The sequence below is a fragment of the Neophocaena asiaeorientalis genome, unplaced genomic scaffold (genome assembly GCF_003031525.2).
Source record: "Neophocaena asiaeorientalis asiaeorientalis breed wild unplaced genomic scaffold, Neophocaena_asiaeorientalis_V1.1 scaffold150, whole genome shotgun sequence".
Classification (NCBI taxonomy): Eukaryota; Metazoa; Chordata; class Mammalia; order Artiodactyla; family Phocoenidae; genus Neophocaena; species Neophocaena asiaeorientalis.
In genome coordinates, this window is record NW_020176571.1 from 16057644 (window position 1) to 16081733 (window position 24090).

The 24090-nt window shown below is 34.5% G+C and overlaps 1 protein-coding gene across 1 annotated transcript in view; it reads left to right on the plus strand.

Moving 5' to 3' along the window:
- The first annotated feature begins 1989 nt into the window (after positions 1 to 1989).
- Positions 1990 to 24090, plus strand: part of LOC112391832 (solute carrier organic anion transporter family member 1B3-like) — a 58106-nt gene continuing 36005 nt past the window's right edge. Inside the window, exons 1-3 of the mRNA XM_024733324.1 lie at positions 1990 to 2049; positions 6210 to 6361; positions 23645 to 23786. Coding sequence (XP_024589092.1) covers positions 6272 to 6361; positions 23645 to 23786 — 232 coding nt within the window. The 5' untranslated portion in view covers positions 1990 to 2049; positions 6210 to 6271. The remainder of the gene's footprint in view (positions 2050 to 6209; positions 6362 to 23644; positions 23787 to 24090) is intronic.

A 24090-nucleotide genomic window follows, 5' to 3' on the forward strand; every position in this document is an offset into this window, starting at 1 on the left:
TTAGCATAATATTGATCTTGAAAGAACTGTTGCAACGTCTTTCCTGACCACCTATATTCTTCCACAAGTCACACAAGAAGAACAGTTCAAGTACTTAAAACAGTCATGTAAGAAAAAGAGCAAATGCTCTTTGATCTCTGGAAACACTCCAGAATTTCAACAGAAAGCTTTAGCTTAGGGATTAAAAAGGGTCTACTAATTTGTACTGTTTTACCTTCATTCTTTCAACACAGCTGTCTCAAAACAAAGTGATGTGACTTGGGTAGAACAGAAATTTAGAGAAAATCAGTAGCATTGGAACCCCTAGACTATATCCCTACTCTGAATGAAAAGGAAGTTCACGAAATCAACTGAAAATGTTCTCTAGCTCTGCTACAGTTGTTCTCAGAATCTGGCATAACATAAAAGTTCACTGAAGTGCTTATTAAAACATCATAATCTTTGGTCAACTGAATCAGAATCTCCTGAGTGTGGGCCCCAGTCTGCGATAGATGACTGGATCCTAACCTTCCCAGGCCCAGGTCTTCATTCCTCAGTTCCCTTTAACTGAGAAATTTAATATTTCCTAACATTTCCCCTCCACAGTCTCTGATTCTTCCCATGATTCCAACAGTTCCAAGGCTCGAACCAATTTATCAAATAACTGAGATATAGGACTTAAATAAATATTGTTGCAGCTGTATCAAAGATTGTCCTGCAGGAGTGATAAGGGATAACTGTGTTTTCACATATGCATCTTCACATTGCTATATATGTATGTACATATATATATTCATATGTGTATGTGCATATCTGTGTACATGTATATACATTCACATTGCTATCTATATATGATAGCCATATATATATACACACACATCTCTCTCTACATACACATATATTATATATACTATATATAATTATAATGAATAACTAACATATATGTATAAAACATATATAATATATATTATTTATTCATGTGAGAGAAGAAGCGTATGAATTTTATTTGCATTAGTACACCTCCGGAACAGAGCCCAGTATCTGAGGTAGAGGGGTATAGCAGGGATTCAAAAACATTTGGGTTGCTGAATGAACAAATGAGGCATGAAACTTCAAGAACCCCAAGAAAATGTTCAATTGTGTCAAGGTCTCCCTGTCTCTAAAAACCAAGTGAATAGAAAGAAATAATGTGACCTACTTTCTGTATACCTTGATATAAGACATCTATTATGCAAAGTAGTCTTGACTTTCATCATCTTTAAAAATGTTGTCACTTAGAAGACCTGCCTTGTAATGAATTGGCACTTTACTATTCCATATGGGACATCCAGTATCCAGGCACATCATATTAGAATTGCACCCAAATATCAAACAGAAGCGTATATTTGATTTTTTGAATCCTAAAGGAACCTGTAGACAGATTTTTATTTTTCAAATTTTTTCCCCATATTTATTTTATTTATTTATTTTTAAACTTTTTATGTTATATTGGAGTATATCAATTAACAACGTTGTAACAGTTTCAGGAGCACAGCAAAGCGACTCAGCCACACGTATACATGTATCCATTCTCCCCCAGACTCCCCTCCAAACCAGATTGCCACATAACATTGAGCAGAGTTCCCTGTACTATATAGTATAGTATAGTATAGTAGGTCCTTGTGTAGACAAATTTTTTAAATTGCCTTGTAGTCTTTTCTATGTGGAATTGTTTTATCACTTTGGATAATCTGTTGTATTTGTATTTTTAAAGAAAAATATGCAAACAACTTAATTGAGTAAGCAAATGTAAATTATTCTCAGAAGTAAAGCTTAATTTTTGAACTTTTACATACAAGTAATTTGTAAATTATGAGAAATTATTAACATAATCTTTAAACTACAGGCATGCAGAGGAGATTCTTAGGATAAGTAGTTAATTTTCTTCTATTTGCCTGGGACAATGACCTAAGACGGTAGTTAATCATCATTGGACTGTAAAAAAGATAACGAGCCAACTATTTAACAAGAGACTATAACAACAGATAAAGGGATGGACCTGTGGCCATTGCTGTAGGATCCTAAGTCCAGGTAAGAACCTTTGAGATTCTCGAATTTCAATGTTTCCTGTATGTGAGAAACTTCCAGAAATTTCAAGGGGAAAAATTGTTTTGATGGACATGATAAATATTACATATTTTATGTTATGTGTCTTCTACACCCTTATGTTCTAAACCTTTAAAACTTATTAACTATCCCTTCTAGAGGTAGCTGAGCCTCAGGTTGATGTTTTTAAAAATAAAATACAGAAAATCAGACATTTATAATTTAAAAATAAAGACTGAAATCCCATTCCTATTACTTTCTATTCAAGTGGAACTTCAAGTCTGAAAAAATAATGTGGGTTGGAGAGTTAGTTGGCAAACATCAAGAAATGGGATATGCCTCATAGCCACTTACTCACCTCAACTTTCCTTGTTTCAACTCAAATTTGACTCAAGGGGAGGCCAAAAGAAGAGGTTTTCTAGATGATTTTATCTCTGATTAAATGAGAAAAAACTTCTGCCTCAGCACAGTTCCCGGCACAAACTAAGGACTCAAAAATATTAGTTCCCTTCTCCAACTCAGGAAGGTGGCTACCCTTATAATTATTATTAATATTATTTAATTAAAAAGTATTAAATTATTTACAGACCCATAAAAGGTTTAAGAAGTTAGTAAATGCTGTTTTCCCTTTTTCCCTCCTTAGTACCACAGGTATTGTACATGGTAGATCACTTGGATTGCACTGCTTTTCTATGATCACTCAAATAGGAAAAGCTTGCACAGATAAGCAGAGGCTGGTGAGATTCTTCCCTCTGCTCCACCCCAGTCAAAAGGGAGCAGAACTGGACTGTACTATTATTCAAGGAAGAGTTGCAATGCTACATCTGAATGCCTGTCTTACAGAACATCGTGGTTTATGTTATAAACTTATTGCATCCCCCAAATTCATTTACATGTTAGCTGTTTAGAACTCTGAGAAAAAAATATGTCCAGAGAAAAAATTGTTAAATGTCTTCAAGTCAGGCTTAAAATGCCATGGTGATGTGGAAAATATGGTGTTTAGAGTCAACCCCGAATTGATATTTCAACCTTTTAATTACTATGTAGTGATTTGTTATAATTTAATCTTTTTCAGAAATAAGGTAAAAGTGCCTACATTTCCAACTTTTTATCTGGATACTTTTCCCCAATATGTAGGAGAGAGGTGTGGACTAGCAATCTGTTTGAGAAAGTAGTAGAAATACAGGGAAAAGGAATGACTACATTACAAGGGATATTGTCCAGTGGAGCAGCAGTGTGGGAAAGGTTATTTCAACTGGGAGTGACAACGGGAAGATATCTAAGAGGGGTGAGTTGGGGCAGAATTACAAACAAGAGATGAAGAAGAACATTACAGGTTAAGAAGAAACATACAGGTGAGCAGAGACCTTTCTTCTGGGGACAGTGGTTCCATAGGGTGGAAAGTGTTTATGGGTGTATTGAGACTAAAAACAAAGGCTGGTTTTAGTTCAGGAAGAATATCAAATACTATACGTGAGTTTTATTTTGTGTGGTACAAGAGACCTCTGAAAGATTCTAAGGATGGAAGTGATATGCATAGGAAAGGGAGAAGGCTAGGAGACAGGACAATAATTTAATCAATTGCAATCAACAAAGATAGGAGTGGTGAGATCATAGCATTCAGGAATGTTTGTTGAGTAGCCAAACCAAACAAACAAACAAAAAGCTAAAGGGTGACTATCCACCTTTCAAATAATTCAGAGGATTAAGTGGTAAAAATGCTTTCCTAACATTTAAGTCCTGAACAAAGATACAGAAAGAGATGTTCATGTAAAAATGACATAAAACTTATCAAAAGGCTGCTTGTGACCTTGGGACTGAACTACTGATTCCCTCCTCACTCCACTTCACTCAGTAACTGAACAGGTCCAGGTATATATGGACCACATGCCAGAAGTATAGAATAACTAGGATTCACTTAGATGTACATGGGTGTGGGTTTCTGCATTCATGTGTATGTTTATATACATTCATATACACACAAGTGATAATATCTTCATATATTTATCATTTCTGTATTTGTACATTAGCCATTTAATATGCATTATGTATATTGATGGACTTTATATATATATAATTTCTTGTTGCATGAATTAATGAATAGAATATACAGTTGATCCTCATCATTTGTGGATTCTGTATTTGTGAATTTTCCTACTCACTAAAATGGATTTGTAACCCTCAAATCAATACTGCTGCTCTTTCATGGCCATTCACATACCTGCAGAGAGTGGCAAAAAATTTTGAGTTCTCCCACATGAATGTTCTCAGCTGAGGTTGGACAAGATATAAGATATGGCTCTGCTTTCTTGTTTTTGCTCTCGTAATAGAAACAAGTGACCTTTTCACAGTCTACTTAGAGCCATTTTTTTTCATTTGTGTGCTTTTTGTAGGTGACTTTGCTATTAAAATGACTCTCAAGCATAATGCTGAAGTGCTGTCTAGTGTTCCTAAGTCCAAGAGAGCTGTGATGTGCCTGATGGAAAAGATACAGGAATTACATAAGCTTCCTTCAGGCTTGAGCTGCAAAGTGCTACTGTCCACAGATTCAATGTTAGTGATCAATAATACGAATTAAATAAGGTGTCTAACAGGAAGGAAACATAAAACAAGGTTATGTATTCATTGGTTGACAAAAATGTTGTGACCACAGATAAACAGGAACCAAACTCTGTATTTCCCCTAGGAGCAATGTTTAGTAATTGCTAATTCAGCATTTGCAAGAACTTTATAGAACACAACTACTGCAAATAATGAGAATCAACTGTATATGGAACATGTATTAAATATACTGTATAATTAGTGCCCTATTAAATCATATATCTATGTTTATGCTTGTTTCTATACATAAATAGGTATTTCTGCTACATAAATATGTATTATGCACATATGAATAAATAAGAATACATTTTCTAAACCTCAGTGAATAACACACTATTCTACAAAAAAGAGCAAATCTAAGAAATAAGTTGATTCATTTTACTAGTCTTTAAGATAGGGGCTTAATAACTCTCAAAATTTTAATCCCTCTTACATTTGACTTCAAAACTCCACTTGCAGGAATTTTATCCTACAGAAATGATCACACATAAATCAAAAGACATATTAAGAAATTTTTCTAATATGAAATAATTAGATGCAACCTAATCTAAATTAGATGCTACCTAGACATAAAACTAGGTAGATAAACTATAGACAATGGAATACCCTAGAACCATAAGAAAACTGAGTAAGCCATATTAATATAAAGTTAAGTATATAAAGCAGAGCAAGAAGGCAGATAACTGTAGTAACGGTATGCTGCCATTTATTTTAAAAAAGGAAAATATTGTGTATTTAATTAAAAATGCATATCGCATTCCTGGACAAGATTCATTGAAAGCTAATAATACTCTTCCTCAGAAAGAGAAACTGGATGAGGGTTAGAGGAAGAATTTTTCCTATATGTCATTTTTGATGTTTTGTGCTTTCAACTTCAAATATACTCTCTCTTCAAAAATAAACAAAATTAAAATAAAGTGGAATCATGGTGATGGTAAGTTCAAGCACGGCCACAGTCCCTCTGCCAGGTACTTAGAGTACACTAAGCTCTTTTTAACAAATCCAAACTTTCTCTGCTTTTGGAGCCTGGTTCCAGAGGTATTTCTCTCTGAAACCTTTTTAGGCCACTCTAATTATAATGAATTACATTATTTTTCTATTCATTTTGACTATCTACTATATGCAAGATACTGTTTGGCATTTTGTAAAACCAGAAAGATGAATTAAACACTTATTTGTCTTCCTAAACCTTATAATGTAGATATACAGAAAATATAACAAAATTTTATTTCCAATTGGTAATTGCTGATAATTTATTTAATCCAATCTAATGTGTGATTCTATATTACTTTATTTATTTGTTGTTTCAAGTTCCCCTCCATACATTTATCCTCCTAAATTACAATCTCGCTAAAGCTAGAAATTTGTATACGTGTGAGTGTGTGTGTGTGAGTGTGTGTTTCCTTTTGTGTCCCGGTGCTCAGGACATGGTAGGTCCTGAATGAATATTAGTGGAATTATTGATTGATTGATGTTGACCTTGAGGCTTTTCTCATTTCTGAATTGTTAAAGTGAAATAAATTATAACTTTCCTCTCCAAAAAGGTGATCATTTTGAACGAAACATCGACAAAAATTGAAAACATTCACATGATATCTGCAGTTCAATGATGGACCAGAATCAACATTTGAGTAAGACAGCAGAGGCACAACGTTCTGAGGAAAGGAAAACTAGAAACTACTGCAATGGATTCAAGGTGGAATGCGTTTCATGTTTTCAAACTAAAATAAGTAAAGGGAGAATTTTGATTTAAAGAAAAGGCAGCCAGTTTTTTAAAAGAATATTATATTTCAAATTAGAGTTTTCAACTGAAGCGTACATTAAAGTATTAACACAATGATATATATCTTGATATAAATCAACCTTTAAATCTGGATAGAAGGTCTTTGGTGACATTTCTAGTTAAGAATTTATTAATGTTGAAAATTTAGAAAGATTTTGATATCTTCTCTTTGATTCTTGATGGACAAAAAGATACTTATAAATGTGATTAAAATAAAGCAGTCTCTGTGTAATGGATAGTATGTAAAAAAAGATTCTTACATTTGACCTATAACAGAGAAGATTTATCAGTCTTGTGAATCACTTTGTGGTCTTGACCTATTTAATTTTTTTTTTTTTAAAGAACAGCATTTGTTATTCTATTAACTTAAATGATATAGTCTGAAGGGAACTAAAAGACCTGGCCCAAAGACCTAGTTGATGACTTAGGAAAGTCATTTAATTTTTCCATATGCAAGTGGGTAAAAGTGATAATCCTGTCTCTTGCTTCTGTCACAAAAACGGTGAGACAGTGAATGATATAGATTGTATTGCGATTTTCACAGACAGGAAAAAGCAATCCTTGAGCACAGAGTCAAGGAAACCAAGACTCAAGGAAGTTGAGAAGTTTGTGTGAAGTCATCTAGGTTGTAAATGGAAAACTCTAAAAACTAAATCAAAGCCTTTAAACCCCGATAGAGAAGACTAGAGGAAATCAAAAAACCAATCAGGGCTGACTTTGATCAATATTTAAAATGTTTTCCTCAAAGATATAGTCTTATCTAGCTGAATAAAGAGCAGAGATCAGATTCAATTGCAATCATGTTATATAAAGTCTGTTTTAACTTTGTCCAGGGAACATGAAGTCTGTTTGTTTTTCAGAGATTATTGGTAAAATCAGTTCTGATGAAATATTTAAGTAATATTTAAACAGAAAAGCAGTCACCAGGAGAAAGTACTGGCTAATGCAACCGGACCACATTCTATTGCCTAGGGGTAGTAGGTTGTGCTGGCTTATTTCGCTTTTAAACATGGAGGGTTACAGTAATTCATTTGCACATGCATTGAAGGTGACAACAAACTTGCTGAAGCAAATAAAATTGCCTGGGTAGTCTCTTGCAGCATATTTGGAGAAAAGCTTCGAGTAGCAAGTTGTCAGTGTGTATAAAGTATGTGAATTGCAGCCCAATAATAAAGAACAGAGAAGCAATAACAGTAATAGTCTATTGAGCACTTACTAAATGCAAGACACTGCTCTAGTATTTTAGTTCTACTAATGGATCTATTCCTTACCACAGTTCAGTCAGCCATATGCTATTATCTCCCTTTGACACATGAAAAAGAACTTAGAGGGTGAATGACTTTCTCTAGGTCCCTAGGCTGGAAAGTGGTAGAGCCAAGGTCTGAAATTAGGCGGTCTGATTGCAAGTCCCGTGAGCTCAATTGTACTCCACGTTGCTAAAGTACCTGTGGGTTTCCATAATATTAGTACCCTCAAGATATTCTGGTAAGCACAGATTTGTAAGTGGGCTATTTAATAATCTTCCTCATTCTGTACTTCTAAAAATTCCCCTTTATACCGAATAATTGAGTTTCAAGCAAGCATATTTGCCTGCACACACACAAATACACGTTGTTACTGATGTGGGTATACAGACTCAGCAGGGAAAACTGTGTAAAAGTGCAAATAGATAATAATTTAGAATAACAACAGCATAGTTTGATTCTTTCTTACCCCTTTCCCTCAATTTTTGAACTGAACCAAGTAGGTTATATAAACCCTGCAAGTACATTGTTCATCTTTACACTTGTCATTTCCGTGCTTCAGATTTCTCGTACCACTGCGTTGTAATGAAAATTCTTTAAAAACACAAAAGCAGTGCATCATCATCAAAAAACATAAACAATAGGGAAAAAGTAAAAGGTCTCCCATTCTACCTTCATTCCCACTCCCCTCCCGGAAATCATTAGGATAACCATCCCATTTGTAACCACCAGTTTTCCTCTGGCTAACCTTCTTCTGGCCTATTAGACTTTTTGCTATTTCTCAAGATGCGACGTGCACTTCTGACTTGGAGAAGCTTGCACTTGCTCTTTCCTCATCTGAAATGTCTGACTCCCAGATATCTTGCTCTTCCATCTCATTCAAATCTCTATTTAAACATTACCTCATCCCTGACCACCCCATATAAAATAGCATTTCCTATCCATAACTCTTGAACCAAATTTGATTTTTCTTCATAGCATTTATCACCTCCTGACACTGAAATACAAATGTACACATATGTATAGGTGTGTATGTATATGTATGTCTTTAATATAACAAAACAAATTTATCACAGTTCTGTAATAATCATACAATTCTGAAGTTGAGAAGTCTGAAATAGGTCTCACTGAGCTAAAATCAAGATGTTGGCAGAGCTGTATCCTTTCTGGAGACTCTAAAAGACAATTCATTTCCTTGCCTTTTCCAGCTTCTGGAAATTGCCCAACGTTCTTGACTAATAGCTCTCTTCCATATTCAAAGCTAGTGATGGTCAGTCAAGTATTTTTCACATTGACATTGACTTTTCTGCTCCCTTTTCCACATTTAAAGGACCCGTAGAATTACATTGAGTTAACCAGGATAATGTAGGATGACCTCTTCAAGGTCATCTGATTAGCATCCTTAACTCCACTTGCAACCTTAAGACCCCCTTGCCGGGCTACCTAATATATTCATGGGTAGGCAGAGTAATGGCACGCAAAGATGTCCAGGTCCTAATCTCCAAAACCTGTAAATATATATTTTTTTCCTAGAGGAAGTCACTTGCCCTCTTTGCATCTAAGTTTTTTCACCTGTGAAAGGAAATAATAGCATCTGGCTGACAGACTTATGGTAAGGAATAAATCCACTAACAGAAGTAAAACACTAGAACAATGTATGGTATATAGTAAGTGCTCAATAAATGCTAGCTACTACTATTTTTATTGCTTCTCTGGTCTTTATTATTGGGCAGCAATTAACATACTTTATACACAGTGCCAGCTTGCTAACTCGTAACTTCTCCATATACTCTGCAAGGGACCATGCAGGCAATCTTACTTGCTTTGGCCAGATTGTTGTCATCTTGCTGTACATGTGAGAATGAAATCAATGTCCAGCACATTGAGATATAAAGTTGGGTGGCTGATTTGAGATCATTCTTTTTTTATGTAGCTGTTTTTCACTATGAAATTCCTTCTTAATACTGTATTTGTACATACCATATGTTTTGGTATTTTGTGATTTCACTTTTGTTTGTCTTGAGATATTTTCTAAATTCCTTTTTGAGTTCTTGGACCTATTGTTGTTCAAGAGGGTGTTGCCTAATTTTTACATATTTGTGAATTCTCCAGTTTTTCTCCTGCTATTGATTTCTAGTTTCATTCCATTGTGGGTAGAAAAGATACTTGCGATGATATAAATCTTCTTAGATTTGTTAAAACTTATTTTGTGGTCTAACACGTGATATATCTTGGAGAAAGATATGAGTACATTTAAAAGGAATGTGTATTTCACTGTCGTTGGGTGGAACGTTTTTTATATGTCTTTTAGGTCAATTTGGTCTATAGTGGTGTTTGAGTTATCCATTTCCTTATTATTTCTATCCACTATTTAAAATAAGGTATTAAAATCTTCCACTATTATGGTATTGCTCTTTATTTCTCCCTTCCATTGTGTAAATGTTTGCTTTATATATTTAGGTACTCTAATTTTGGGGATAGAAAGAGAGGTAGATAGATAGATAGACAGATAGGGATAGAGATACTTATTAAATCTTCCTGGTCAATGGACCCTTTTATCATTATATAACGTCCTTTTTGTCTCTTGTGACATTTTTTACTTAAAGTCTATTTTGTTTGATATAAATACAACCACCCCTGCTCTCTTTTGGTTACCAATTGTGTGGAATATCTTTTCCCATCACTTCACTTTCAGTCTTTGCGTGTCTTTAGATCTAAAGTGAGTTTCTTATACATAAGTCATAGTTGAGTCTTGTTTCCTTTAAATTTTTACTTTTTTAATTGAAGTATAGTTGACTTACAATACTATATTAGTGTTAGGTATATAGTCTCTATATACCTGAGATTCAGTATCTTTACAGATTATACTACACTAGAACTTATTACAAGATAATGGCTATAATTCTCTGTGCTATACTTTATATCTTTGGTGCTTATCTATTTTATACATAGCAGTTTGTATATCTTAATCCCATACCCCTAATGTGCCTCTCCTGCTTTCCCCATCCCTACTGGTAACCACTCGTTTTTTTTTCTATATCTGTGAATCTGTTTCTGTTTTGCTATATAGATTTGTTTGTATTATTTTTTAGATTCCACATATAAGTGATATCATATGGCATTTGTCTTTCTCTGTCTGACTTATTTCACTAAGTGTATTTTCTAGGTCCATACACATTGCTCTAAATGGCAGATTTTCACTCTGTTTTATGGCTGAGTAATATTCGTGTGTGTGTGTGTGTGTGTATACCCACTACATCTTCTTTATCTGTTGATGGACTCTTGGGTTGCTTCAATATCTTGGCTATTGTAAATAGCACTACTATGAACATTGGGTGTATATATCTTTTCGAATTAGTGTTTTTGAGGTTTCCAGATATGTACTCAGGAGTGGAATTGCTGGATGATATGTTAATTCTATTTTTAGTTTTTTGAGGAATCTCCATACTGTTTAGTTTTTGAGGAACCTCCATACTGCAAGTGGCTGCACCAATTTACATTCCCACTGACAGTGTACAGTGTTCCCTTTTCTCCACATCCTCACTGACATTTATTACTTGTAGACCTTTTGATGATGGCCATTCTGATAGGTGTGAGGTGATATCTCATGGTTGTTTGGATTTGCATCTATCTAATAGTTAGTGATGTTAAGTATCTTTTCATGTGTCTTTTGGCCATCTGTATGTCTTCTTTAGAAAAATGTCTACTCAGGTCTTCTGCCAATTATTTACTTATTTTTTATATTGAGTTGCATGGGCTGTTTATATATTTTGGATATTAACCCCTTGCCAGTCGTATTATTTGCAAATATTAACTCCAATTACAAAGGTTGTCTTTTTCTTTTAATCCATGGTTTCCTTTATGTACAGAAGGATTTAAGTTTAATCAGGGCTCATTTGTTTATTTTTGCTTTAATTTTTTTGCCTTAGGAGACAGAACCAAAAAAGAAAAATGTTGCTACAATTTATAATATGTCAAACAGTGTTCTGCCTATGTTCTCTTCTGGGTGTTTTATGGTTTCAGGTCTTACACTCAGCTCTTTAATCCATTTTAATTTTTTTTGTGTATGGTATGAGGAAGTGCTCTCATCTCATTGTTTTGCATGTAACTGTACATTTTCCCCAGCACCACTTGTTAAAGACACTGTCTTTCCTCTATTGTGTATTCTTGCCTCTTTTGTTGAAGATTAATTGACCATAGATGTGTGGGTTTATTTCTGGACTCTCTATTCTGTTTCATTGATGTATGTGTCTGTTTTTGTGCCAGTACCAGGTTGTTTTGGTTACTGTAGCTTTATAGTATTGTCTAAAATCTGGGAGAGTGAAACCTTCAGCTTTGTTCTTTTTTCTCTAGATTGCTTTGGCAAATCAGGGTCTTTTGTGGTTCCATATGAAATTTAGGATTACCTGTTCTAGTTTTATAAAAGTGTCATGGGTATTTTGATAAAGATTACATTAAATCTACAGATTCTTTGGGTAGTATGGAAATTTTAAGAATACCAATTCTTCTAATCCAAGAGCACAAGACATCTTTTCATTTCTTTGTATCATCTTCAATTTTATCAGTGTTTTAAAGTTTTCAAAGTATAGTTGTTTCACCTCCTTGGTTAAGTTTATTCTTGGGTATTTTATTCTTTTTGATGGAATTTTTTAAACTTTCTCTTTCTGATAGTTCATTATTAGATATAGAAAAACAACAGATTTCTGTATGTTAATCTTGTATCCTGACACTTTGCTGAATTCATTTATTAGTTCTAACAGTTTTTGGGTGAAGGCTTTAGGGTTTTCTATATAAAGTATCATGCAAATAGTGACAGTTTTAATTTTCCCTTCCAATTTGTATGGCTTTGGTTTCTTTTTCTTGTCTGATTGCTGTGGCTAGGACTTCCAATACTATGTTAAACAGAAGTGGCAAGAGTAGGCATCCTTGTCTTGCTCCTGAATTTAGAGGAAAAGCTTTCACCTTTTCACCATTAAGTATGATGTTAACTGTGGGTTTGTCATAGATGGACTTTATTATGTTGAGATATGGTCCCTTTATATACATTTTAATGAGAGTTTTTATCATGAATAGATTTCAAATTAAACTGTAAGGGAAGAAATAAAAAGAAGAAAAAATATACAGAGAAGAACTACAAAAACAACTGGAAAACAAGTAATAAAATGGCAATAAGTACATACCTATCAATAATTACTTTAAATGTTCATGGACTAAATGTTCCAATCAAGAGACATAGGGTGGCTTACTGGATTAAAAACAAAGACCCTTCTATATGCTTCTTACAAGCAACTCACTTCAAAGCTAAAGACACAAACAGACTGAAAAGTGAGGGGAAGGAAAAAGATATTTCATGCAAACAAAAACAACAAGAAAGCAGGGGTAGCTATACAAAATAGACTTTAAAAGAAAGACTTAACAAAGGCAAGCAAGGGCATTATGTAATGATAAAGGGATCAATACAAGAAGAGGATTTATACTCATTAACATATATGCACTCAATTCAGGAGCATCTAAATATATAAAGCAAATATTAACAGACATAAAGGGAGAAATTGGTAATAATACAATAGTAGTAGGGGATTTTAACACCCCACTTACATCAACGAACAGATCATTCAGACATAAAATCAATACAGCACAGTGATCTTAAACGACACTATAGACCAGTTAGACTTAACAGATATTTATAGGACATTACATCCCAAAACAACAGGATTTACATTCTTTTCAAGTGCACGTAGAATGTTCTCCAGGATAGATCACATGCTAGGACACAAAATAATTCTGAACAAATTTAAGAGGATAGAAATTATATCAAGCCTTTTTTTCTGACCACAATGGTATGAAACTAGAAATCAATTACAGAAAGAAAAATGGGAAAAGAACAAACATGTGGAAACTAAATAACATGCTACTATAAAACCAATGGATCAATGAAGAAATCAAAGAGGAAATCAGAAAATACCTCAAGACAAATGAAAATGGAAACACAACACTCCCAAATCTATGGAATGTATTGATAGCAAAAGCAGTTCCAAGAGGGAAGTTCACAGCAATACAGGCTTTCCTCAAGAAACAAGGAAGATCTCATATAAACAACCTAACCTATCATCTAAAAAAATTAGAAAAAGAAAATCAAACAAATCCCAAAGTAAGCAAAAGGAAGGAAATAATAAAGATCAAGGAGGAAAAATGGGGATCAAAAAGCAATAGAAAAGATCAATGAAACCAAGAGCTGTTTTTGTGGAAAAGATAAAATTGATAAACCTTTAGCCAGGCTCATCAAGAAGAAGAGAGGGAGTACCCAAATAAACAAAACAATAAATAAAAGAGAAGAAATAACAATCAATACAAGAAAGATACAAGAAATCATAAGAGAATACTATGAATAGTTACATGCCAATGAATTGGGTAACTTAGAAAAAATGGACAAATTTCTAGAAATATACAACGCGCCAAGACTGAATCAAGAAGAAATAGACAATTTGAACAGACCAATCAGTAGTAGCGAAATTGTTTGTAAAAAAAAAAATAATAATAATAATAAACTCCCAGCAAACAAAAGTCCAGAACCGAATGGCTTCATCAGGGAATTTTACCAAACATACAAACAAGAATTAGTAACTATCCTTCTCAAACTATTCCAAAAAACTGAAGGGATGGAACACTCTCAAATTCATTCTATGAGGCCCCTGTTACTCTGATACCAAAACCAAAGACACTACAAAAAAAGAAAATTACTGGTCAATATCTTTGATGATTATAGGTGCAAAAATCCTAAACAAAATATTAGCAAACTGAATCCAACGGTATATAAAAAGGGTCATAACACCATGATCCAGTTGTATTTATTCCAGGGATGTAAGGATGATTCAATATTTGCAAATCGATCAATGTGATATACCATATTAACAAAGGAAGAATAAAAATCACATGTTCATCTCAATAAACACAGAAAAAAACATTTTTTAAAAAAAAAAACATACATTCAGCCCCTTTACATTTTTTTTTTTTTTTTTTTTTTTTTTGCTGTATGCGGGCCTCTCACTGATGTGGCCTCTCCCGTCGTGGAGCACAGGCTCCGGATGCGCAGGCCTAGCAGCCATGGCTCACGGGCCTATCCGCTCCACGGCGGATATGGGATCTTCCCGCACCGAGGCACGAACCCGTGTCCCCTGCACTGGCAGGCGGACTCTTAACCACTGCGCCACCAGGGAAGCCCAATACATGTACTATTTGAATTGGATAAACGTATATTCTTTATCTGAATAAAAAGTAACTGAATATACCTATAATTTTCCAGTGACAAAAATTGGCAAATGTTAAAGAAAACATAAATTTTTCTTATATAAATATTTTTCAAGAAAGATACTCTAAAGAGAGGCAAAAATGATAGCAACTGTGATATTTAGAATAAAAAATGTACATAGGTAAATATTTTTAAAAAGAAATTGAGAATATTTCCAGTTAGCACAATTTGCTGTGGGCTTATTAAGAGAATATTTTCTTCATTAAAAATATTATGAGCTACAGAGAAGAGTCAATTGAAATATTGACAATTTCAAATTCAGTAATCATAAAATGCAATTATTTTTTCAGTAATCATAAAATGCAATTTTGATGAAGATTTCAGATAATTTTTTTAATAAACTAAAATGTCTAAGAATAATTTGAAAATTATCCTTCAGAAAAATAATAGTGACATAGTAATGGAGATACTCATAAGAAACTGAATAAAATACATGGATATACATGTATACATATTGGTATACATAAAAATATACTAATATATCCACCAAGAATAATTATACTGTTTATTATTTTTAAATATTAAAGTAAGCAATGAAAAGAAAAAAAATTTAATGTTTCCTTCAATTTACTTGGATATGTGTTTTTTATTTGAAAAAATTAGAATAGTAACAAGCAATTTATTCATCAATAAAATTTCAAAAACTGTTCTAAGCGTAATTATTTTTTACCACTCATTTTGCTCTAAAAATTGTTCCAGTTTATATGATAAATTATATATTTACACTAGATATAAGAGAGATACAAACCAAATTCCTATTAGGCAATATACAGCTTCACTAAAGAGGTGTCACTGCGGTGGGTATTAAAAAGTTGAATTCATGGAAACAGCATGGAATGGTGGTTGCTAGAACCAGAGGGTGTGGGAAATTGAGTGATGTTGGTCAAAGGGTATAAACTTTCTGTTATAAGATACATAAGTTCTGGGGATCTAGTGTACAGCATGATGACTCTAGTTGACAATATTGTATTATATACTTGAAATTTCCTAAGAGAGTATATCTAAATGTTCTCACTACAAAAATAAAACATAGGTAACTATGTGAGGTGATGAATATGTTAACTAATTTTATTGTTCTAATCGTATCACAATTTATGCATATGTCAATTGCAATGTTATACACATTAAATTTATACAATTTTATTTGTCAATCATACTTCAATAAAGTTGGAAAAATAAAATTACATGCAGTATTCCCATTGCTGCAAATGGAGGAAAGCAGGCAGACTACTACAAATAAACCAAGTGAGACATAATGAGGATCTGACTTAGGAAAATAGAGATGAAGGAAAAGTGGGTTAGTATATTATTAGATCCAAGAACTGTTTTGCTTTTCGTGTGTGAAATACTTGTGTTCAAATCACAGTTCTGCTACAGTTTTAGCCTTATTCCCTTAGTTAAATAACTTTGCATCTCTAAACTTTATTATTCTTACTTGTAAAATGAAGAGAGTAATGCATGCCATGCAAGGATTTTGTGAGCATTAGAAATAATACTTCTAGAATACCTGGAACAGTCCTAGCAAATATTAGCTCCCACATAACATAATTCACATTCATATCCTTCCTGTATTAATTGGAAAGAGAAATATCCAGTGGATGGGGAGATATTAAGTTTTCTGTAGGATGTCTGATGCAAACCTTCATCTTTATCTCTGCTATCAAATATTTTTGAAAGCTATATTGACTATTGATAGTTTCTGTTTAAGAAAGTTTGGAGACTTAACTAAGATTTACGTCATAGGAAAGCATAGGTTACAAAGAGAGAACACACACAACACCTATCCAGAAGATGTGGCATAAATTAACATCTTGATTATGCATGTTATTTCAGATACTGTATCTTTTCTCATTCTTATAGCTTCTTTTTACAGTTTTTTTTTGTGTGTGAAATTTTCTATTTTCATTCATTGTGAGATAACTTTCCTTTACATCAAAGAGCTCAGTTAGATTAGTTGCTTTAAAATTCTTGTCCAGGGCTTCCCTGGTGGCGCAGTGGTTGAGAATCTGCCTGCTAATGCAGGGGACACGGGTTCCAGCCCTGGTCTGGGAGGATCCCACATGCCACACAGCAACTAGGCCCGTGAGCCACAACTACTGAGCCTGCACGTCTGGAGCCAGTGCTCCGCAACAAGAGAGGCCGCGATAGTGAGAGGCCTGCGCACCACGATGAAGAGTGGCCCCCGCTTGCCACAACTAGAGAAAGCCCTCACACAGAATCAAAGACCCAACACAGCAAAAATAAATACATTAATTAATAAACTCCTACCCCCAACATCTTCTAAAAAAAAAAAATTCTTGTCCAGTAATACTAACATATGTGTAATCTCAGGGTTAGTCTTGGTTGACTGTTGTCTTTCTTGAGAAATGGTCACATTTTCTTGGCTCTTCATATGTTGGTAATTTTGAACATTGTTACATTCTTCCAAAGGGTGTTGATATACTTTTTGTTTTACAAGGCAATTAAATTTGTTGACCTGAAACTGCAAACTCTATCTCTTAGGAAATAGTTCAAATCTCAATTAAATTACTTTATCCATAGGGCTAACTTGAGTTGCCCTGTTCATGAATAGTTCAGAGGTCAAAAATTTGGACAGTTTATATGCAGAATTTGGGGCTCCCCATTCTCTGGATCTCTCCTTCATGAGATTCTCCCCTAAATTTTAACGTAAACTCTTCTTTCTCATTCTTCAGGCCACAAGGACTGTGATTTCTCTAAAAGAATTTTAGCTTTTGTGAATAATGCTAACTGTGACCTTACCTTAAAGCCATAAGAATGAGAAATTAACCTTAGGCATTTCCTTCTTTTAAGGGTCAACCCCTGTCCAGAATCTGACTGCTTTTGTTTGCTCTCCCATGCTTTTGGGTGTTTTTTGTTTTCCCCTCAGACTTTACAATGGTTGTTTGCTGCTGGATCAGTCCAGTGGGAACTTATTCAGCTATATTGGAAGTGGAAATAGTTATAAGTATTTAAAAATCACCCTGGGTGTGGTGTGAAAAAGAGTTGACAGTGAGGAAAGAGACACCAGTTAGAAACAGTAGTATTCTGGGTGTAAGATGATGGTCATTTGAGGTAGGAATAGAAAGTGAAGCATATTAAAAAGAGAGATGTTTATAAGATTAAATATTTAGCTTTGGGGGACTAATTGGATGTGATATATAAGAGAGTAGATTCTAAGTGGTGACACAGGAGAGGAGGTGAAAGGGGAGGAATAAAAGGATGCAATCTGGACATTAAAACCAAAATGGAGCTCTAATGCGGGCACTTTGGAACAGCAGCCTAAACCTCAGCAAAAGCAAGCTTGGCTTAAAATATAGATTTGGCAATCATCAGCATTTAGGTGGCAATAAAAACAATGACAATTTATGAGTTTTTCCAGAAAGAGTATGTAGAATAAAAAGAGAAGAGAGTTTGAAACAAAACCCTGAACTAAAGTTTGGAATAGCCAAAGTATCCTAGGCCTGATGAGGATAGTTTAAAAACTGATGCAAAAAATAAGATCTGATTCATGCAAACGTAAACAACTCTCAGTTTTGACTGGAAAAAATGAGAGAGAGTTATGGAAAAGTGAGGATGCAGTGGGGCAGGAGGAAGTTTTTTAATGGAATAAGCCTGAATATGGATTAATTGTACAGTTATCCCCTGGTAAATCTCAAAACTACTTCCAGACAAAACTCTCTCTTGAGCACAACCCCTGCCTTAGTTGTGTTTATTTGGTAGATGTTTATTTTTAGACATCTCAAATTTGAGTTTTGAAAAGATGATTTTATTGTCTTTAACCCTAAGACTTCTCTTTTTCTCATCCCCAATAATAGTATTACTACATACGATTATACAAACTATAAAACAAAATCAGAATACTTATTTTCCATTATTCCCACATCTTATTGGTTCTCCTCTTAAACTTCTTCCAAGTGTGTCTGTAACCTTTTAGTCCTCTCTTCCCATCTCTGCTCATCTTTTTTTCTGAAATCAGCTTTCTAATTAATTTATTTGCCATAAATTCATTTTCCTCATGGCTACCAGAATTAGCCCTCTAAAATTTAATCTCCTTACATCACATTTTAAAATGCAGATTGATCTCCCAATGGTTGGCATACTTCTATCCTTATATTCCACCCACAGATATTCTTTTTGTTTTTCAAATGATCTGTGTTCTTTCACCACTCTGGGGCTTTTCATGTGTTTCCTATTTTGTTTTAAATGTTTATTTCTTCTTCGGTTTCTAAGCTTCTATTAACCCCTAAAGACTTAGTTTAAATGTTAGCACATCTATAGAAACTTTGACCTGTGTAGACAGAATTAATCACTTTTTTCTGTGTACTCATAAATTTAAAACTGTATAGCAATTACAGTACTCATTACATTATTATACTGGCATTAATTGTTTATTGGCCCAGGGAAACATTAGTTCTTTGGGGACATCTATTACATCTTAATTGTTTTTATTTCCTTTCTTACTCTGTGCCTGTCTCAACTCCAAGGTTTAGTGGAGGAACTGCCATATTGTAGTTGCTCGATAAATGTTTGCTGAGTAAATTTGTTTGAGGCTCCTATGAGTTAACTGAGTTAATCATGGCTGTACATATGGCAATGTAGAAACTTGGAACTGTTTTCTGACCTTAATTCTAAGACTCTTGCCATCATAAACAAAGGACTGACCTGCCACGACTGCAGGTAAATATAGACTTTACCTCTTATCTCAATGCTAGCTGTGTCTTTCTGCCTGTGATATTTTAAAATCTATTTGATGATTGTGAACATTCGTATCTCTGTTTTGAAATCTTTCAATCTTAAATCCTCTATCCTTATGCTTTTGTCTTTTAATATTTTTCATTGGAGATTTCAGTTTTATTATTATTTAATTTTTTATGTTCTGAGAAAATCATCATATCATTCTTTCTCTGAAATTCAGCCTCACATTAGGAACATGGTTAAAAATGCCCATCTCTCAGGGTTACAGTTAGAGTAAAAGAAAGCACATTTATAAATCTGTCTATATTAACTCATTTCATATCCTTCTGAAGTCCTAGCTTATTGGAGGAATCCTACTGTAACCATTGTGTTTGCATGTTACCCTTTTCTTCTTTGTAAAACCAATTTAGGATTATACTGTACGAATTTTGACTTTATTGAGTCTCTCTTTTGTCTTGAGCTAATCTTCCTTTTAAGATTGAAGACATGGACATTACAAAATCTTTCTCTGAACTTTTAGAAAGCTGCTCTATATAGGACAGGTTTTACATCTGGTTATGCTTGTATCTGCTTACTGAGACGTCCTGTTACTTTATGAAACTCCCTCCTCTCTGATTTTACCAATTAGTGTTTTGATGATAAGGATTTAGATAAAAGTTTGCCTCAGTATTTCTTTAATAATAAATCATTTTGCCAGTATGCTCATTACTGATTCTGCAGCACCTGAAATAGTGCCTGAGAAAAAATGTGTTTGGCTGAACGATCAGAGTCCTATTTTTATTTGACCGAACTTACAGCCAAAAGCTGAATGATGACAGCTCAGAGTGATAATAAAAGCAGACATTTCTCAATACTATGTGCCCAAAATTTTATGTATATTATTTTAATTAATCTTCATAACAATTTTACTGTAATTATCTCCATCTAAAAGCTGAGGAAGCTAGGAAATGAGAGGTTTCACTACATGTAAGCTCTGTACCAGATTTATAACCTAAATTTGGGGAATAACAATTTATTCAACAACCAGAAAACATTTATTGAATACTTACTCATTATGTGTCAGGCATCTGAGTTTGATAGAGAGCCTGAGAACATTTTTTTTCTATTTATTAGAGAAGGAAAGGCAGAACTTGACTTCTAGCTCAATACGGCAGACAGAATAATAAGGTTGAAGCCTTCTCCTCCCCCCTCCAATTTTAATAAACAATGTAAAATGTATTAAAGGCAACTTGTAGATGTGCTAGAAAACAAGAAGAGATACATTCTGTAAATCAGAAAGTATGAGAGTTTTCTAAAAAGTAAGAAGTAGAAAGAATTAGGCTAAAGAAAGAAATCACAGCCCAAGACAAGTGCAGGAAAAGAAACCTGAAAAAACATGGACATGGCTTCCAAGCGTGTTTCAAAGGCAAAAGCCACAGATAATGGGATCAAGAGAGGTCCCAGGTTGCTGTATAGGCTATTCCACTCAATCAGAGAAAACATGCTTCTTTCCTTGTTTAACATCTCCCCTGATCATCAAATTACCCTCCCCCACTTAGTGCAAGCAGCAAACTGCAGAGACATCTACCCTGGGCAGGAGGTAGTGAGCGTGGGCTGATGCCCTCCCAGGCATATGGAGCAGAACGGTGTCTCAAGTGGCTGGCAACACTCGTGAAGAAGTGAGGTGCCATATGCAGATTAACTCTTAACTACCCTACTGCTAAAGATTTCTGCCTCTCCATCCCAGATAGGCTTCACAAAGACTGAATATTCAGAGACAAGGAAACAGGAGCTTCCATATGTAAAACAAAGCAGACAGGCAAGAATCACTAGGTATTAGATATTTTCATTCACCACTCTTGAAAGGAGGCAACAAACTCAATGGCTTTACACACACACATGTGTACACACACACACACACACACATATAATACATATGTTTGTATATATATATATGATTTATTTATTTATATTTATATAAAAGAACAGAACTTTAAGTAAAGGGTGGGGAGAGAAATGGAGGAGGGAAGGTTTACCAAGAAGTTCTACATCTGTATAAAACTCCATGGCTGTACACACACACACACACATATAATATATATGTTTATATAGATATATGATTTATTTATTTATATTTATATAAAAGAACAGAACTTTAAGTAAAGGGTGGGGAGAGAAATGGAGGAGGGAAGGTTTACCAAGAAGTTCTACATCTGTATAAAACTTCACAGGTCAGGGGACAACAACACAGTGAAGTTATAGGAAAAAAATGAAATTATGTAGTAATGTACCATTATCCTTCAGCCAGTAACAATTTGAACATATCCAGTGGGACATGTTACTTCTCTCAGCAAAAGACCACCCACATTTTTTTCAACTGGAAAATGCATTTTTTATTGTGGTAAAACATATAATGTTAAATTTACCATCTTAACCAATTTTTGAAGGTACAGTTCAGTGGTATTAGGTATATTCATATTGTCGTACAACAAATCTCTAGACTTTTTCATCCTGCAACACTGAAATTCTATACTTACTAAATACTAATACTCTCTCTTGTCTTCTTCCAGTTTTGGGGAACTGAATTTTTATTTCCTGCTTCTACGATTTTGACTCCTTTAAATACTTCATATGGGTGGAATCATACAATATTTGTCCTTTTGTGACTGGTTTATTTCACTAAGCATAATGTTTTTGAGGCTCAGCCATGTTGTAGCATGTGATAGGATTTCCTTCCTTTTAAGGCTGCATAATATTCCATTATATGTATATACCGTATTTCCCTCATCCATCCATCTGTTGATGGACATTTGGATTGCTTCTACCTCCTGGATATTTTGAATAATGCTGTGATAAACATGGATGTGAAAATATCTCTATGAGATCCTTTTTTTAAGACTTTTGGATACATACCCAGAAGTGGGATTGCTGAATCTTATGATGATCCTGTGACTCTGGGTAATAATACTGGATGTAAAAGGAATTTACTTATGGATATAAATGTGGGCTGTAAGAAAGATGAATAAATAAATTTTGTTAAAATCAAATTGAAAATAAAACATCTATAACCAGTGGGCTTGAAAGTCTTCTATTTTTTTTAGAACACTGACTATATTGCTTTGTTGTCTTCATTTTAATTTGGTTTTCTCCAATATTAGCGAGGTTTTATAAATGAAAATTTTTTCAGCTGACTTCCTGGAAGTACTACCTTTGAGAATGTCTAGCGACTCCCCTCACAGTTCGACTTGGCTGTTCATTTGGGACTAAAGAATAGCTTGTCAGGGCCTCCCTGGTGGCACAGTGGTTGAGTCTGCCTGCTGATGCAGGGGACACGGGTTCGTGTCCCGGTCCGGGAAGATCCCACATGCCGTGGAGCGGCTGGGCCCGTGAGCCATGGCTGCTGAGCCTGCGCGTCCGGAGCTTGTGCTCCGCAACGGGAGAGGCCACAACAGTGAGAGGCCCGCATACCGCAAAAAAAAAAAAAGAATAGCTTGTCATCCTGGCCATCTCACATCATTATCTAGCTTCTTAGAAATCAGCTAATGACATTAATTAAAAAATAACAACTTTGACTGTCCTGCTCTAATAATCTGATGTTGTCACCAAGTTAGAAAATGAGGGACTTCCCTGGCGGTCCAGTGCTTAAGGCTCCGTGCTCCCAATGCAGGGGTGCAGGTTCCATCCCTGGTTGAGGACTAAGATCCCACATACTGTGCAGCACGGTTGGAATAACTAACTAAATTGGCTTTAAAAAGAAAGGAAGAAAGAAAATGGTACTTTATCGGTACAGTGATGTTAATGTTAAAAGGACTAAGAAGTACCAACTGGAATAGAAGGAAGGTGGGTATGCTTTTTTATAATAAAAATATTGCTAAGTAAAGAAGAAAAGCTATTTTAATTCTATGCATATATAAGCCTTATGTGATCTTATGATTAATTATTTTTCCCTTTCCTTCTGCTTTTTCTTAGATGTTCTTGGCAGCCCTGTCACTCAGCTTTATTTCTAAGACACTAAGTGCAATCATTATGAAAGGTTCCATCACTCAAATAGAAAGGAGATTTGACATATCATCTTCTACTGTTGGCTTAATTGATGGAAGCTTTGAAATGGGTAATTTTTGTTTCTGTTTTGATTATTACTTAGTAATGAGATTTGCAGAGGTAAAAAAGTGTTCACATACGCTCTATACCACTGATCCTTAACCAGGGGTAAATTGCCCCCATCCCCACCCCCTGCCCAGGGGCAATTTGGCAATATCTGGAGATATTTTTGGTTGTCATTGCTGAGGATTAGGGAATGCCACTGGCATCTAGTGGTAGAGGCCAGGGATGCCTTGAAACATCCCACAATGCACAAGACAGCCTCCAAAACAAAGAAGTACCTAGTCCAGAATGTCAAAAGTGTAGAGGTTAAA